The sequence below is a fragment of the Poecile atricapillus genome, chromosome 10 (assembly GCF_030490865.1).
Source record: "Poecile atricapillus isolate bPoeAtr1 chromosome 10, bPoeAtr1.hap1, whole genome shotgun sequence".
In the NCBI taxonomy this organism is placed as follows: Eukaryota; Metazoa; Chordata; class Aves; order Passeriformes; family Paridae; genus Poecile; species Poecile atricapillus.
Genome location: NC_081258.1, coordinates 2,287,992 through 2,304,976, shown reverse-complemented (window position 1 = coordinate 2,304,976; position 16,985 = coordinate 2,287,992). Strand labels below are relative to the sequence as shown.

Genomic DNA, 16,985 nt, shown 5'->3' with positions numbered 1-16,985 from the left:
GGATTTGGGGGCTTTGAAACAACAGTGAGGTGAACAGGCAGTTGGCAATTCCCACAGGCTCAGCACAGCATGTAAAGTGATTGGATTTGTGCTTGGAAGTGAGGAAATGGAAGCCGAGCTCCTTAGCTACTGAGCCTGCAGATAGTTTGAGTAAGAAGAGAAAGGGCAGACAAGTAGCTGGAAAACCCTTCCAAGAACAGCAACTTGCTGAAAAGGGTTTTGTGCTGGGACCTCCATGTAGCTTGGGACCTGGTGTATTCTGCAGCAGCTCACAAATACCATGTCTGATCTCGCTCTGCACATTATCTGCAGATGAAACCTTGGATTTTGGAACCATCAATGTCCAGGATAATGTGAAGAACATCCTGACTCTAACGAACAAAGGGATGTACAACATCGAGTACAGGTGAGTCCAGCTGCCTGGTGGTGAGCATTTCCCTGGGTTCCCAGGCCTGCACTCTCCCTCTGTCAAAGGTTAGAACCTGTTTCCATGCAGGCTTCCTCACGATAAACACAAAACCTGGGCTCTCTAATCTCAGCTATTTTACCAGAGAATCCAGCCACAAACCAGCAGTTCTCCACAGTTCAGCAGGGAACCCAAAGGAGAGCCCCAAGAATTTCAGGCACTGAAATGCTGAGATTCATTGCCTTTCTTTGATGGTCACCTCCTTTCTCCTTCTGAGACTCTGTAAAAGAGTGAATGAAAAATTTCAGTGTCAAAGTTTCTTGCAATAACCTCGTGACCGTCTGTGCTCTCTGTCAGGATCCAGGATTCCCTGAGCAGAGCTGCACTCTCCCTTTTCTTCTTTTTCTGGTCCTATGCAAAGTCCTGGCTGTGCTGGCAGCACCTCTACTTGTAACTGCAGAGATCTCCATTCCTTCCCTTTCTGCACAGATTGATGCTGAAGGGTGCAGGTCCCAGGATGCGAGACTTGGCGTCCCACTTCACTGTCAAGCCTCAGTCGGGCAAGCTGATCGCCTCCCAGCCTGGTGTGAATATTGAGATATTCTTCCACCCCACAAGGGAAATCCTCCTCAAGAACAGCCCCATCCTGTACTGCCAGGTGAGCTGCCTGGGCCAGGCTGTGTTACCACACGGTGTTTTGGGAGCATAAACAGGAGAGGTGTCTAATGGAAGGAGGGCTTTAACTGGAGAATCCTCTCTCCTACGTACACAAACAAAGTCTTCAAAACCATTTGGGAGGCTTCCTAAGGGAGCTGAGAATCTGACTCTGGAGGAGGTGCTTTAACAGGGATGGGTGAACTGATGGAGGCCTGGGGTGGAGGCTGGGGACTGGGGTAGAGGACTGGCTGGCTCTCTTTGCTTTGTTTACCACCCCTTCCTGTGGACACAGGTGATAGATGCCATCTCAGGGGAAGGAGGCCAGACTGTCGCCAGCATCCCAGTGAGGGTGTCGGCAAGAGCTGCCTACAGCAAGTTCAGTATTGAGCCTGCCTCACCCATCAGTTTCGGTGCCATGATGAAGGGCAGCAAGAAGAGCCAGACTGTCGTGCTGGAGAACACAGGCGTGATCAGCTTCAAATTCCACATCTACCGAGCAACCGAGGATGAATCTCCTTTGGAAAGCAAAAGGTACAAGAAGCCCTGCACCACCCTTCCTGCCTGAGGAGGCACCACCCCACGGCTGGCATGTGGCAGGCAGCCAGGAGACCTGGGCTAGCGCCCATTTGCATCCCTGCCTTGGGGAGAGGGAGCAAAACACGCCTCAGTGTCCCCATGTGTAGTAGGAAGCTGGTGCTAGAGCTGCTCTGTCCAGCAATGGGTGCTGCAGGCTGCTCTCTGGGAACCATCTGGAGCAGGAAGGCTTTCCTCTGTGAGGAGGGAGGCCAGCTTTGGCCTCAGAGAAAGGCAGGGGAGCTCAGCATGACAGATACCTCTGCTTTCTCCTCTCAGTTCAAAGCAAGGGGAGTCTGTTCCATCAGCTAGAAAGCGCTCAGCGGGAAGGAAATCAAGCTTGACACAGGTGGGTGACTCCTGCTCCCCAACAATGCTGCTGCAGGGGATGTGAGAAGATGCTGCTGTGCCCAGGCTGGGGGCTCATCTCCACTGGGTGGGACGTGGTCTGCAGGATGGAGTCCAGGATCTGCTCAGTCCCACTGACAGTCCTGTACTCTGGCTCTGACCTGCAGTTGTGGGGTCAGCAGAGGGGAGCAGGTCCTGTGTGTGGTAGCTGCTGGCCAGCACAGGTCTGTGAACACCACAGAAGCAAAAACATCCCCCCCTGAACTCCCAGTCCACAGAGCTCAGACAACTTTTTTCTTCTTTTTCTTCTTCCCAGTCCCCTACCTCTGTCCCATCATTTCTCACAGCTGTTTCTGCTCTCCTGTTACCTCTGGAGGCTGAGGATCACAGCTACCACCTTCATTCTTTACACTCCATCTCCTTTCTCTCTGCCACTTGAGACAGGCTTGCAGCTCCTCTTGGCTTGTTGGGCTCAACCTGGAGCTGCCTTTGGGCCATGGAGTCATCTTTCCCTGCCCTGGGACTGGCTGCTTGGGCCCAGCTGGAGGCCAAGGCAGGACATCCTCTTTGCTGGGGTGCTCAAGGCACAGCTATTACCCTTCAGCCTCTCCTGGAACTTCTTCTGCAGGGTCAGCTCAATGTGGGCATGTTCACGGTGTCCCCGTGCTCCGGCTCCATCGCTCCGTGGGGCCAGCAGCAGATCACGGTGGAGTGCCTCGCAGGGCAGGAGGGGACTTGTGAGGAGCAGCTCTACATTGACATCGTGGGCAGAGACCCCAGGGACAATCCCCTCGGCATTCCCTTTACCCTGACTGCCGAGTCCTGCCTGCCAGGTACGTACTGTCCACAGGTTCCCCTGGTCAGACCTGCTGCTGATCAGCACCTAAACTTGCTGCTTGGATAGGGAGGCATGCTAGCCCTGGTGTCCCCCCTTGAAATCCTCAGAGTTTCCAGCCCTCTTAAGTCCACTGGTGGATTCATCCCTCCCGGGCTGAGAGGGATGCATGGAAGGATAGAAGGAAAGCAATGCACTTTAAGACTGAGGTGGACTGAGCTCCATCCTCATAGCCAGCTCCCCCACCCAAAGCTGGGTTTGGCAGTTACCTGGGCAGAAGGAGCTTACCAAGCCTTCTCAGAGGCCAGCAAGGCCCAGATGAATTCATCAGGGAGGCTTCTCCATGCTCATCCCTCTGGTCTGTCCACAGCATTTGCTGAGGATGCCATGTTAATCTTTGAAGAGTACCCGATCTGCAGCAGCACTGACCTCAGCCACAAGCTGCTCTCTGTGCACGGTGTGGGCCTGTTTGTGAGAGATGAGAACAAGTTCATCTTCAACAAGATTCTGGTTGGGCAAGAGGCTGAAGCCCATTTCAACATCTACAACACAACTGGTCTGCCGTGTGACGTGGTCCTCTCCATCAACCCCCTGCCTGGACAGGTAAGAACAGGAGGCCAAGGAGATGGTTGCCCTCTAAGGGCCGTGTGAAAGCTGTTTTGTTCTCCAGATGCATTGCTTCCTGTGGCCCACACTAGCTCAGTGTAGGTCAAACTTCAGGGCAGAGCAGCAGAGCCAGGGAACAGTTGTGTTCAATTCTCATGTCTTGGGCAAGCTTTTGGCTCACACCTCTGGGTCTTTGGTGGGAGAAGTGAATCCTTCTGAACCTCTCTTGGAAGCACACTCAGAGAGGGGCTGTTATGAACTGACATGCCAGGGCTCAAAGCAGAGCATTTCCTCAGGCTCCCTGGCTTTTCCTCTCTTTGAAGGCCAGTTCTAGGTTATTTGCAGGGTTTTCCATGCAGTGACCACCTCCCACATATGGCAGGGCAGCTGCCAGCACTCAGAACACACAATGCTTTAGCACAAGGTCAGTGTTCCCTGCTTGAACAACTCATCCTTAAAACAATACCCCCTGAGTTCACAGCCCATAAACACACCTCTAGGAGGGCTGTGAAAATGGGAAGAACTGTCACAATGCAAGATTTTTGCCTGGCTGGCTGCTGTTCATAGAAAAGAGAAGCCAGGAGAAAACTGCTTCTTGTAGAAAAGTCTCCATAGCATGACAAGAAAAAACTCTTCTCCTGACAAGAACTGATCAAAGACTATTGTATAGTTGATACTGCTTTACCGTCCCAGGTTTTGTCTCCCAGTGGTCAGCTGGGAAAAGAAAAAGTTGGGTAGGGGGAGAAAAAGTGTTCTGGAGGTTTTATTCTGATGTTTCTTATTCCTGTAGTCCTGTTAGTAAAGTTTCTTTATTCCTTTTAAGTTTTAAACCTGTTTAACCCTTCTCCTTATCCGTAGTTTGCAACAAAAAATGAGTAAGTGCCCTGGTGATTTTAGCCAGTGCTAAACCCCACCACATTATTTAGTGCATTGACTGAGAAACTCCAATTAGCAAATCTAAACCACTACAGACATGCTGTTTTCAGTAATGCCTTTATGAATAAAACTGTGTCATGTTGGAAGGTGTTTTCTCCTAACACTGCTCTCTGGCTTCCCCCAAGGAAAAAGGCCCTATCACCGTTTTCAAGTTGCATCCTGTCCAGATGTCCATTCCTGGCTCATCCCACGCTGTTGCTACAGTGACCTTCACCCCACCAGACGAGCAGAACTACGACTGCACTTTTAAGGCTTCCCTTGTCATCCCCAAACGGTAATTGACCCTGAGAAATATTGGGGGAGGCCTCACTGACAGCTGCCTCTCCACTGGGAAGGCACAGACCTCTTGTTAGCTCTAATGCTCTCAGGAGCCTTAGGCAGAGTACTCGGCATGAGATGATTTGGGAGGCAGGAACTGTTAGATAGAGCAGAAAAATGAGGCTGATTTGTCATACAGGTTTAGCCTGGATGAGGAAATAGGAAGACAGGGAAATATTCGGTAGCCAACTGGAAGTTACTGAGATGTGCTACAGCTGAGCTGGGCATTTCCAAGGACAGAAGCTTAGATGGATCAGTTTCTGTGGCAGCAAGTCAGCAGTCACAATTTCCTCTTTGTTTCTGTGACATTAAGTGATCCTCTGTGATTCCCTGCATTCATGAAGCTATTTCATGTGAGTGATGGGAGCTGGTATGAAAGAGGAGCCCTGTTCCTCTGCACTGGGACCTGTGTACAGGGGCTTGGACCTGCCCTTCCTCAAGCCTTTAGTGGCTGAATTGGAGCAAGAGAAGTCTAATTGCTAATAAGCAATTGCTTTTATATTGTTCTTGGAAATGATCTTGGTGGATAGTGACAATGATTTCTTTTTGCCTTCTTGCTTTTGTACTGCTTTCATGCTGTGCTTTTTTTGCTTGTTGCCTATGTCTCATCTCACTGCAGCCAGGGGATCTGCCATATCTCCTCTGGTGCCTCATTATGTATCTGCTGTACTGCATGACTCAATGAAGTGAAATTACTTTTAACTGTTACTGTGGAAGGCTCTGGCTCTTTGGAGCAGATTCCTCTTGTGAATGGCCCTGAGGGGTCTGGGAAGAGGCTGGTGGGGGGCTGTGTTGTGGGGTACAGGAGCAGCAGGCAGGGAAAACAGTGTGGATTGCCCTTGCTGCTTGGCTTGCCCAGTGAGAAATGGGTTATTGCCAGCTGGAATTGTTTCTGTGCCTCTCCTGCAGCTCTGTGAAAATCAAGCCCCAAACCCTGAGCTTCACCATCAGTGGGAGGGGGCACGAGCCGCAGGTGACAGTCGTGTGCCCAAGAGCTCGCAGCAAGAGAGGAAATGCCGTGCTGCGCTTCCAGAGGCTCCAGCTGGGGGATTTAGAGATGCTCCCCCTGGTCGTCCGTAACAATGGCATCGTACCTGTCAAGGTGAGCACCTGCTCAAGGAATGGTCTGGTTTGGGAATAAGTGCTTGTGGCACAGGGGAAGGGTCCCAAAAACCATGGCTGACCTGGCATGAGGTGTCACAAATTCTTTTTAAGCAAGGGACTGACATCTGTTCTCCAAGAAGGGAGTTCTTGAAAATTTTCCATCCAGTCTTTCTTCTTTAAGTTGAACACAAGAAAGGTGGTGGAGTATTTTTCCCCATCTTTCAGGTTTGTTCTCATGGACATGTGTGATTTTCCAGTTCCATTAGGTTATATTCCCCAGTTTACTATATTTTAAGCAAACTTAGTTGTGGTTTAATTATATTCTGCTTATTGCTTTCTGTCCTGTTTGGTTCCGTGTTGGTTCAATCCAAATGCCTCTAAACAGCCCTTTTTCCCAGCTGGTTTGACTTAACTTTTGTGCTCAGTGCTGTTTGCAGTGGGAGAGGTGCTGGGTTCCTGTGCAGGACCAGCAGCACTGTGGTGTCAATCCCTGGGCCATCCTGTACTCACACCAGTATCATTGTGCTCTGTGTTCCCTTTTCTCAGTTTATGTTACACCTGGAGGATGAGCATGGAGCATTCTTCTTGAAAGGCAGGCGCTCCACACTGGAGAGATTCCACACTGAAGATGTGGGAGAGGACTCTGTTGGAAATGGTAAATTTGTTAACCATGAAGTGCGATCGTGCCCAGAGGGAAAACGTGTGCCCTGCTCTTGGCTTCTCTGAGCTGCAGCCAGATGTTAGACACACTTTGTTTCCTTGGGCTCTCTTTTTTTCCTGCAAAAAGTCCCCGAGCTTTTCATGGGGACTTTTTGCAGGGTTTCCTCCTAGCAAGTTGTAGGAAGTTCTTGTGTTCTTCTAGACGTGGTGGGCTGGGTTCTGGGGGACTGTCACTGCCTCAGGGGAGCCTCTGAGGTATTTGCAGCATGCCGGAAGGTCCCAGCCTGAACGGACACAGCCCTTGAGCACACAGGCAGCCAGCAGAAGCCAAAAGTGCTCTTTGGCTCAGCTTTCCATGTGGCTGGAGCTGGCTGGAAGCGATGGAATGAGGGCTGAGCATCAACCTGAGGTTAAGCTGCTGAAGTGGTGATGTGTCTGGAGATGGCAGTCTGGTGAACATAAGAAGAGGGTCTGGAACCACTGCGGGTAGAACCTGTGCTCAGAAGGCAGCTGGTTTCAACCTTCTGCTCCTCAGATATGGAAATATTTCCTCTGTACAACTGTATCACTTAATTCTGATTTCCATTGCTGTGCAGAGAACAAGCCCCCAAAGAAGCCTCTCCTGCTTCTGCATCGTGGGCAATCGGCAGAGTTTGATGTCATTTTCAATCCCACCCTGGCTCGACGTGTGGAAGGGAAGATCCGTGTTTTAGTGGAGGACACCTACTCTGACAAGACCCTGATAGAGCTGGTGGGTGAAGGCCACAAGGATGAATTCACCCTCAACTGTCTAGAGGAAGACCCACAGTTGAGGAATGATAAGAGCAGCTGGAACAAAGACATCATTGATGGTAAGAGAGGAGAGGCTGCCAAGGGGGAACAAGGAAGAAGAAAATATCTGATCATGTGTGTCCTCTCTCTAGCCAGGCCTGGGCTGTCACCCCTGGACATGGAGGCCTGTGGGTGTGGCAGCCATGCATGCAGAGCAGTGTGTGCTGTGCTGCATGGCGCTGGCTCAGGGGTGTGCCAGGGTGTTTCCCTGACAGTGGTGGGATGGGGAACTGCCTGGGGAGCTCCCTGCCAGAGGGAGGAAGGCTTGGAGCAAGGAAGCATTGAACATACAGGAGTCTGTGCATGTGAGGGGGGCGGGGTGGAACTCCCTGCATGCTGAGATCCCTTGCTTTCCTCCTTAACAGCTGTCAGACTGAACCACATCCAGTTTGGGGACTGTCCTGTTGGGAAGCCCTGCCACAGGACCTTCACCATCACCAACCACACTGGCATGACGTTCATGCGCTTCGAGTGGGAGGCAGACGTCCCATTCCAGTTCTGCCCCAGGGTGAGTGGGGGCTGCTCTGCCTTTCCCCATTGCTCAAGCCCTGCCCTGGCCTTCCTGGGAGCTGGCAGGGAGACCTCCCATGCCAGTGCTAGCCCATTCCAGTGCCACATGGGAGATGCAGTCCCTGGCTTGGCTGGGCCAAGGCTGCCAGCCTTGCAGAAAAGGCTTCACGTTATGGGAGGTGGTACCTTCTCTTCATACTTTTGTCTGTCCAACTTCACATAAATCCACACTGAGGTGCAGGTTCCTGGCACAGCTGCTCACCACATCAGTCCCCTTTGCTATCAGTCCTGCCCTTGGCAGTGCTTCCAGTTTGGTCTTGACTCCCTGATTCTCCCTAGGTGGGACATCTCCACCCTGGCTGCACCAAGGCCATCACAGTGACCTTGAAATCAGATGTCCCAGCCACCTTCAGGAGACACCTTGTGAAATGTAAGGTGACCAAGATCAAGTTTGAGCTGCCACCATGGAAGGTTCCAGACTGGGACGACGAAATGTGCATTGTCGTGTGGAACGACATCACCGGGAAGGACCCAGCAGCCCAATGGCCTGAAAAAGAGAAGGTAAGAAGCAAAATGGCAAAAAAAGCCACCACAGCTTTTCCAAAAAGAACCACCATAACACCATCACTGCTGGCTGAGCAGCTCCTGCTTCCTCTGGACATTGGACAGCCCTGAGGTTCACCAGCAGTGCATTCTAGGGGAGAGGTGGATGCACACGACCCTCACCCAAGAGGGGGAAACCTTTAGACAAGAGACCATTAGCCACACACTATCAGTCTGTGCCACAAGCACAAGTGCTGCAGCCCATGTTGAATGGGAGACAGTGTTTTACGATTATCTCATTTTATGGTGTTTGAAATCTCTCCATATGATTTGGTGCCCTTTCACCAACAAGGAGTTAAGTCTGCTGCACTCTGTCTCTTCTTTTGAAGTGGAGACAAATACAACTTTTGCTGCACCTGCTGGTGAACTCCAAGTTTTGTCTGCATGGATACCAGAGATTTTAGTTGTGGTCTCTGTATTGAGAGGGTTATCTCATCATGGAGTAGCCCAGGCACTGTATGACAGTATGGAGGAGTCTGGAGAACGATCATCTCTGGAGACTCTTGCTTTTATTGTCATTATTGCCAAACACACTCAGCTTGGGTGAAGGTTCTTTCCAAGTTTCTGGACCATTTGAAGGCCTCTAAACCATCCTCTTTTCTATCAGAACATCTGCAGTTGGAGACTTTCCTAGTGAGATCTTTCACGTCCCAAAATGCCCATCCCCAGCTGCCAGCAGTGTGGCTGTTGCTCCACAGGTGACATCTGGAGAGCACTTTCTCCTAAGACAAGAAGATGCTTCCTAGAAGTCTTCAGTCATGGGGTTTTCCACCCACAGAGCTCCAGCAGGGGAACTTAACCCTAATTTTGAGACCTGCTGGATTTCTAGGGGACCAGGGAAAAAGTCAGTCCCTCTCCAAGGTTGAAGTACAGGGATTGGAACACCGCTGTAGTCTCCATGGGTACATTAACAGCTGTGGTAGGACTGCTTTGATCAGTGGGCAGAAACAACTCCTGCAGCACAACAGTCCCAATTCTGTCATCTTTCCAGGGAACTAAAAGTGAATGGTCCTTTCTAGTCCCTCTATGAGGCTGATCTTGGAGGCCAAGAGATTCCCTTCTCAGCCTGACTTTCTGGGCTCTGCTCAGTGATTCTTTTCTCCTCTGTTTGCAGACAGTGGAGACAGTCCCGGAACCGGCTCACACTGTGCTGAAGAAGAGCGGCCAGGAGGCCGAGCTGTACCTCAGTGCCTTGGTTGCCTACGCCCAGTTCAAACTGGACACAGTCGTGGTTCAGCTCAAGGACACCTGGCCCTTCCAGACAAGGACAGCCACGTGAGTGCTGAGGCCAGGCAGGGCCCTGCCAGCGGGAGCTGCCTTTGTGTAACTTTGTGCTGGCCGTGGGTGGGGAGACAAAACTCAGGACTCCAGGTGCTCCAGGTGCTCAGGAGACAAAACAGCCTCGTTTATTATTCAGAGCTCACTGAAATACCCAGTGCAAATCTCCCGGGCTAGACAGCCATTGGCTGAGATCTCTCTCCCTGCCCAACTTCCTGGCCAGGGCTGTGCTCACTTCTCAGCTTGGCTGGGGCTGGCCAAGGGTCCCCTGTAACTTATCTGGGAACACGTTCAGGCATGAGCTAGGCCAGCTGAATTGGGTTTGTGTTATGGCCAGATTCACTGTGTCCAGTCCAGACCAGCTGTACTGTGACAATGCTGTGACACCTTTGCCCAGGGCTGACCCAGTGCCTGCTTCCCAGAACTCCACTCCAGCCAAAACCAGCACAGGCTTGTTCACATGCATGCCAAGCCAAGCAGGAGAGGCTGGTCAGGAGAGGCTCAATGCTGCCATTTTCTGCTGAGAACAGCCATGGGTTTGCTTTCGCTGCGTGTCACCTGTCCTCATCTGCTCAAGAATAAGTTTGCAGTCAAAGCAAGACCTAAAGAATGTCCAGAGTAAGCCCCTTAGCTTCAATGTCCTGGGCACCATGTTGGCCCTTTCCTCTTAAACTTCCAGACTTTGAAATACTTTTCTGGGCCACCCAGGACAGCAGTCAGAGCATGGCAGGGCTGCCTGGGGAAGAAGATGCTCCTCAGCAGAAAGTGGTAGCAGGAGTCCCTCAGACAATGTTACTGTACTATTTGCTTTCTATTTATTGGATATTTTTTTTTAATTCCTCCTTCTTGCTTTTCAGTTTCAGGATGCACAACACAGGGAAGGTGGCCCTGGAATACTTCTGGGAGGAAGCTGCACCTGCAGATAGTGAAGCAGTGAGGATGCCATATTCAACCACTCTGATGAGTAAGGGCATTTCACTTGGTAGCTGAGGGCCTGGGGAGAAGATCCTGCCCCTTCACCCCAAAACTTGAATTGCTTTTTCCTTCTTGTCCACACGTCCACTTTCATCAGCACCTTCCCAGCTGCAGCTGGAGAGTTTTGTCCTTTCCCCCTCTGCTTTTCCGCCCCTTTTGTTCTTGCTCTGCCACTTCTACTCTGCAAAGGAGCTGAGCCAGGCTCTGGGGAGAGCCACGTGCTGGGTCAGGACTGGGAAAGGGGACATCAGGTCATTGCTTTGAGAAGTCTGAGACTGGGCAGAGCAATGGTGTAACGAGTGAGCTGCCCTGCAGCCACTGTCTGTGTGCAGTCCCCCACTCCAGGGCAGCTGCAAAGTCACTGTCTAAAACCAACTCCTGCTTTGGCACAGGAGTGTGTGCTGCAGGCAGAGACCCTGCTCCCAGAAGCTCTGTTCCCTGCTTGGAACTTGGCCAGAGATGCTCCGAGTGCATCCCAGCTCTCTTCCACCTATGTGCTGCAGGAGGCAGTGTTGCTGGGAACACAGATTTTGTCTTTGAATGGTGTCCTCTTCCTCTCTGCAGGTCGGCTCAGCTCTGCTCCTGTTGTAAGGCAGCGCAGAAAGCTGGTGCTTCGTTTCCGGAGGGAGCAGGACCATCCTTTTGAGACGCATCCTTCTGAGCTGCGGCGCCTACAGTGGCTTGCCAAGGAGCAGCAAGATTCCGAGCAGGAACAGCTGCAGGATTCCGAGCAGGAACAGCCAGATTCTGACCAGGAGCAGCTTTCTGAGGAAGAGCAGCTGGATGCCAAGCAGAAGCAGCGTTCCAAGAAGCGGTGCCGCTCCAAGGAACGGAGTCTCTCCCCGCAGCGTGCCACTTCCTCCCTGGAAGTCCTCCCAGATGTCACCCATGACCAGTCACTGTTCTCCATCAACCCCAACTTCGGCACCATCACTCCTGGCCAGAAGAAGACCTTTCATGTGCTGTTCTCCCCAAAGGATGTGGGGAACTTTGAGACCACCATGCTGTGCAGGTGGGAAACACTGACACACTTGCCAACTCACACTTTTGATGGCTGTCACTGAATCACAGGGTGGGACAGGGTGGAAGGGACCACAGGAGGTCATCTGGTCCCACTTCCCTACTCAAGCGGGGTCATCCCAGAGCACGTGGCTCAGAGCTGTGTCCAGAGGGCTCTGCAATAATTCCAGTGAGGGACACTCCACACCCTCTCTGGGCAGCCTGTCACCCGCAAAGGGAAGAAGTTCTTCCTCAGGTTCAGGTGGAATTTCCTGTTCAGGTTCTGCCCGTTGCCTCTTGTGCTATTGCTGGGCATCACCAAGCACAGCCTGGTTCATCCCCTAACACCCTCCCTTCAGTCCCTCTGACTGGGATGGGGAGGTGGGCCTGGAGACAAGCAGCCCCAGAGAGGCAGCAGCTCCCACAGGAGCGCAGAAAGATCATCTGGCCTTGGGAGGGAGACACTGGCAAAAGACACTGCATGAAACATTAAGCTCCTGGAGGGCTGCAAGATGTAGAATGAGAGACCCAGGGACCAGCCAGTCCCCAGCTCTGCTTCTTGCACAGAGCTGCTCACTGCTTGCACAGAGGGAGGATGCAACGCTGGGTGCTCTGCAAGGAGACAGAAAAGCGTCTGGCTGGAAACGTTTGTCTGGCTAATACCAGTCCCTTTCTCCCCAGCATTCCTAACCTGGAGCAGACTCACAGGACGGTGCAGGTGGTTCTGAAAGGCAGAGCCCGGGAGTGGAAGCGTTTTGGAAAACCAAAATGCTCTGCCTTACAGCAGACAGACGAAGGCCAGAGACACAAGAAGCAGCTGCACTGGCAACCAACACCAGAGTGACAGCATCTGTGTCAGCTGGAGCATCCAGCAGGAGCCGGCAACATCTTGTTTCCTACTGCTGATGGTCTCCCACCCTTTACGTGACACCTCTGCAGCTCCCCTTCCCAGCTCCAGTGCACATAATCTTTTAATTAACAAAGTTAACTAAATATTTGTTTGTTAATTTGTTAAATAACTTAAGTTTCAGTTAACTGTTAATAACCAGTTGCTAATAAAATGTTAACTGTTAGCCATGGTGCCAGAGATCTTTCCTTAAACCCCACTACCCCAGTTCAAACCCCCAAGTTAGTACATTTTGAGGTTCCCCCCAGTTCTCCCCAGTCTCCAGTTACTCCGTTCACCCTCTCCTCCCTGGTGTACCCAAAATGGCTCCTGGAGAGCACAAGATGGTGGGGATCACATGGCCAGGCCCCTCCCTTGTACTTCTCCTCCCCAAAATCCTTCTTCCTACCTCCAACCCCTTCTTCCCTGATGCTCCTCCCCCTGTTATCTCTCCTCCTCCAGTTGTCCCTCCCCTTCCTGTCCCCTCAGACCCCTCCTTCTCCACTTGGGCTCCTCCTCCTGAAAAGGTCCCCACCCCTTCCTTTCATAATATCCCCTCCTCTGACCCCTCCTCTTTCCCCTGCAGCACCGCCAACCCTCTTCTGACTTGCAGTTCCCACGCCCCTCCTTCTGCTTCCCACACCCCGTGAGCCACAAGTGATGAGCCCAGGAACCGGAACCCAGAACTGGAGACCCTTCCTCTTGCCACTCCAGTTATGTTCAGTGGTTGTGGGAGTGTGCTTCCAGAATGGGAGCCATTCTCATTTCAAAACAAAAGAGAACTTTGCAAAGCCCAGAAAGAGTTTGGAAAGGGAAGCAAATATTTTAAGGGCCTTTTAAAGGCCACCCTCTCCTCCAATCTCTCGGTCCCGTATGACCTCCATGATTTATTTTCGTGCCTCCTTACCCCATCAGAGTATCTTGCATGGGAGGGGGCATGGAAGAGGTCATTACAGGCCGTATGTTCTGAGCTATTGCAAAGTTCCGACAGCGTCCTTGATGCCACTGGGAATAAAATAACAACCGACCACTTGAGCGGCGATGGGGAATGGGCACAGGGGAAGGACCAGGCCCGGGTTTTGCCAAGGCCGGTCCTTGAAAAGATCAAAACAGCTGCAGAGAAAGCGTTCCTCATGTAACCATCCAGAGAACCCCAAGCTAGTTATACAATCATTCTGCAGCAACCTAATGAGGTTTTCCTAGATTTTATTGATAGGTGGTGGGTTCACATGGAGAAACAGGGGGAAGAGCCAGGGCTGCATTCTGCCTTGCTGTTGGAATTAGCAAAGGCAAATGCCAGTGATACATGCAAGTAAATCATTATGGGAATGCCCTTGGATCCTCTACCCACCCTCACCACCATCATCGAGGTGTGATCCAGAAGGCTGCCAGCTTAGGGGCTGACCATCATAGACAGCCAGGAAGGACGGTGGCTCCAGCAGCGGTGGCGGTCCCACCACCACCTGTAACACCATGGGAACCACGGTGCCATCGCTGTGGGCAGCGAGGGCACATCACCCATTTCTGTCCAGTGCCCAGCCCCTGCGGGCCAGGACAAAGGAACTGGAGGGGAGAAGAACTTACAAAAAAAACCAGAAGGGCAGCATGAACCTCCTCTGCGTGTGGATAGAAACAGAGCAGGCTTTGCAGGGGGAGGGGGGCTCAGACAAGACATTTCTAACTGGACTGACTTTCACCAAAGGACAGATAATACCTTCAATAAAGTATGGCAGCCTCAATAGCCACTCCATTTAGCAGCAGGAGAAGACCATCTTTTTAGGTCCTGCCATTGGACCGTGATTGCCGTGGACCTACTGGGCAGAAGATTGACTTTCCCTGACCCAGGCTGTAAGTATTTTGTTACTGGGGACACCAAGCACACACCCACAGAGACTGAAGTCTCTCTGGTCACCCTCAGGGTGATCTGGATGGACCCAGCTCTGGGCCCCTCGAGGAAAACAACATTAAGGGGCTGGAGTGTGTCCAGAGAAGGGCAGTAAGGCTCATGAAAGGTTGAGAAAATGTCCCATGAGGAGTGGCTGAGGGAGCTGGGTTTAGTCAGTCTGGAGGAGGCTCAGGAGGGACCTCACTGCTCTCTCCAACTCCCTGCCAGGGCCATGCAGTGAGGAGGGGCCGGTCTCTTCTGCTGGGCCTGCAGTGAGAACCAGAGGAACTGGCCTCACGCTGAGAGAGGAAATTCAGGTTAGATTTTAGAAAAAAAATTTCACTGTTCAGGTGTTCAGGCCTGGGAATAGGTTGGCCAGGGAGGTGGTGGAGTTGTCATCGCTGGAGGTGTTAAAGAGGCCTCTGCATCTGATATTCGGAAATGATTTAGTGGTTTAGGGTTTGCAGTGGCAGATGCTGGGCTGACATTGAACTGAGTGGTCTTAAAGATCTCTTCCACCCGTGACGGTTCTACAATTCCAAGAGCTTCCTACCTGGCTGAGGGGAAGGCTCAGGGCTGTCCCGAGTCCGCCGCGCCCTGAGGCGCTCGGGCGGGGCTGCGACTGCGGCGGCTCCTGAGGGGCCGAGCCGGGCGCTGCCCTCAGCACCGCGGGGCCGCCGCTGCCCCTCAAGCCAGCGATCCCATCCCTCAGCCCGTCGATCCCATCCCTCAGCCCGGCGATCCCATCCCTCAGCCCGGCGATCCCGCCCCTCAGCCCGGCGATCCCATCCCTCATCCCGGCGATCCCATCCCTCAGCCCGGCGATCTCACCCCTCAGCCCGGCGATCTCACCCCTCAGCCCGGCGGTCTCACCCCTCAGCCCGGCGATCCCATCCCTCATCCCGGCGATCTCACCCCTCAGCCCGGCGGTCTCACCCCTCAGCCCGGCGGTCTCACCCCTCAGCCCGGCGGTCTCACCCCTCAGCCCGGCGATCCCATCCCTCAGCCCGGCGATCCCATCCCTCAGCCCGGCGATCCCATCCCTCAGCCCGGCGATCCCATCCCTCAGTCCGGCGATCTCACCCCTCAGCCCGGGGGTCTCACCCCTCAGCTCGGCGATCCCGCCCCTCAGCCCGGGGGTCTCACCCCTCAGCCCGGCGGTCTCACCCCTCAGCCCGGCGGTCTCACCCCTCAGCCCGAGGGGCAGCGCTCGGCAGCGGGGACCCGCCTCGCCTCGGGATCTGCCCGGAGCCCCCCGCTCCGCCGGGTCACAGGTACCTAAAGCCTGTGATCCTGACGAGCCTGTGCTGGGGCCGTGGTTGGTGTCTCACGCTTCTGCGATAACAGCTTCAAGGGGAAGTTCACAAAAGTTTAAAAGCAGAAACCTGGACTAGTTCTAGTTCTGAGTGTAGTTTCAGAGCAGTTGGTGTGTGACAGGACTGGGCCTCAGCATGATGGACCAGCAGTGGTGTTCCCAGTGCCAGGAAGGGCTTGTCCCCTGCTCTTTTTATGGCAGATACTCTGTGTGTCAAAGCTTATTCAACTCTCTCTGGCTCCATGCTGGAGCTGATAAAGGTTTCTCTAAAAATGTCAACACTGTCAAAATAAAAATAAATAAAACAAAATAAAAATGTTTCATTTCAGACTAGCTCTAAGCAGTAATGACTGCTTACATCTGTGTGCCTCAAGATTACCTTTATTCCACGGGTACATGCACACAGACAAAGCTCATCCCTCACCTGAGCTGAAGCAGTTGCAGTGTCACTCATCAAGTGCAGCAGGAAGCTCAGCTTTGGTAAGAAGGCTGACCTTTCCCTTGCTGTGCAGAAGAAATGCTGTGCATTTAGAAATGCAAAAGCAGGTTGTAAAGCTGAAGTCCATTAAATACCACAGTCAGGATCATGATTAGGCAAAAGAAGCTGCTCAAATTGCAGAGAGAATTATCACTGCATTTAAGCTGCAGTTAAGTAGAATGCAATAGACATGGGAATCTTGGAGACAAAACAAACCCAAACAGAACAACACAAACAGCACTTTTATACTGGTGTCAGTGACTATCCTTAAAGGTGCTTTTTTTGATACTTCAAATGATACAGAGATGGTGTTTATGTGTTCCAGTAGTCTCAAATAATCATTGTCTTTGACCAATGCTTCTAATTCAGTCAGAATCTCGTCCCCAGCACGAGCAGCCTCCCAGAGGCAGAAATGGGCCAGTTTTGAGCTGCCCAGCTGGGCTGACCAAACACCAAAGCATGAGCAGCTCTGCACTCACTGAAGCTGCTCTCAGTGCTGTGGCACAGCCCAAGGCACAGCCCATGCCAGTGTCACTGCCAGCGTCTCTCCACGATCAACGAGGCACGAACAAACCTGAGCTATGGGCACCCTCTGCAGCTTCCCCTCTTCTCACTGCCATCCCAAAGCTTCTCCTTTTGGGTGAGCCATCTCCCCTGTCCTCTGAGAGAGTTAATGGCTGGAATGTCAAAGGCTCAGCTGTGAAATCATGCTTGGAAGGCAAAGCTTTCTCTTTTACACAGTGGAGAACGATGGTCAAAGTAGAGCAGCACCCCAAAGTGAC

The 16,985-nt window shown here is 52.4% G+C and overlaps 1 protein-coding gene across 1 annotated transcript in view; it reads left to right on the top strand.

Moving 5' to 3' along the window:
• The window catches only part of LOC131582750 (hydrocephalus-inducing protein-like), a 56,242-nt gene extending 43,759 nt beyond the window's left edge, over window positions 1-12,483 (top strand). Inside the window, exons 41-56 of the mRNA XM_058846219.1 lie at window positions 313-406; window positions 896-1,064; window positions 1,356-1,594; window positions 1,916-1,985; window positions 2,589-2,817; window positions 3,190-3,422; window positions 4,487-4,635; window positions 5,589-5,781; window positions 6,330-6,438; window positions 7,040-7,294; window positions 7,640-7,782; window positions 8,124-8,345; window positions 9,502-9,662; window positions 10,523-10,629; window positions 11,205-11,652; window positions 12,321-12,483. Of these exons, the coding sequence (XP_058702202.1) occupies window positions 313-406; window positions 896-1,064; window positions 1,356-1,594; window positions 1,916-1,985; window positions 2,589-2,817; window positions 3,190-3,422; window positions 4,487-4,635; window positions 5,589-5,781; window positions 6,330-6,438; window positions 7,040-7,294; window positions 7,640-7,782; window positions 8,124-8,345; window positions 9,502-9,662; window positions 10,523-10,629; window positions 11,205-11,652; window positions 12,321-12,483 (2,984 nt within the window). The remainder of the gene's footprint in view (window positions 1-312; window positions 407-895; window positions 1,065-1,355; window positions 1,595-1,915; window positions 1,986-2,588; window positions 2,818-3,189; window positions 3,423-4,486; window positions 4,636-5,588; window positions 5,782-6,329; window positions 6,439-7,039; window positions 7,295-7,639; window positions 7,783-8,123; window positions 8,346-9,501; window positions 9,663-10,522; window positions 10,630-11,204; window positions 11,653-12,320) is intronic.
• The last annotated feature ends 4,502 nt before the right edge of the window (window positions 12,484-16,985 follow it).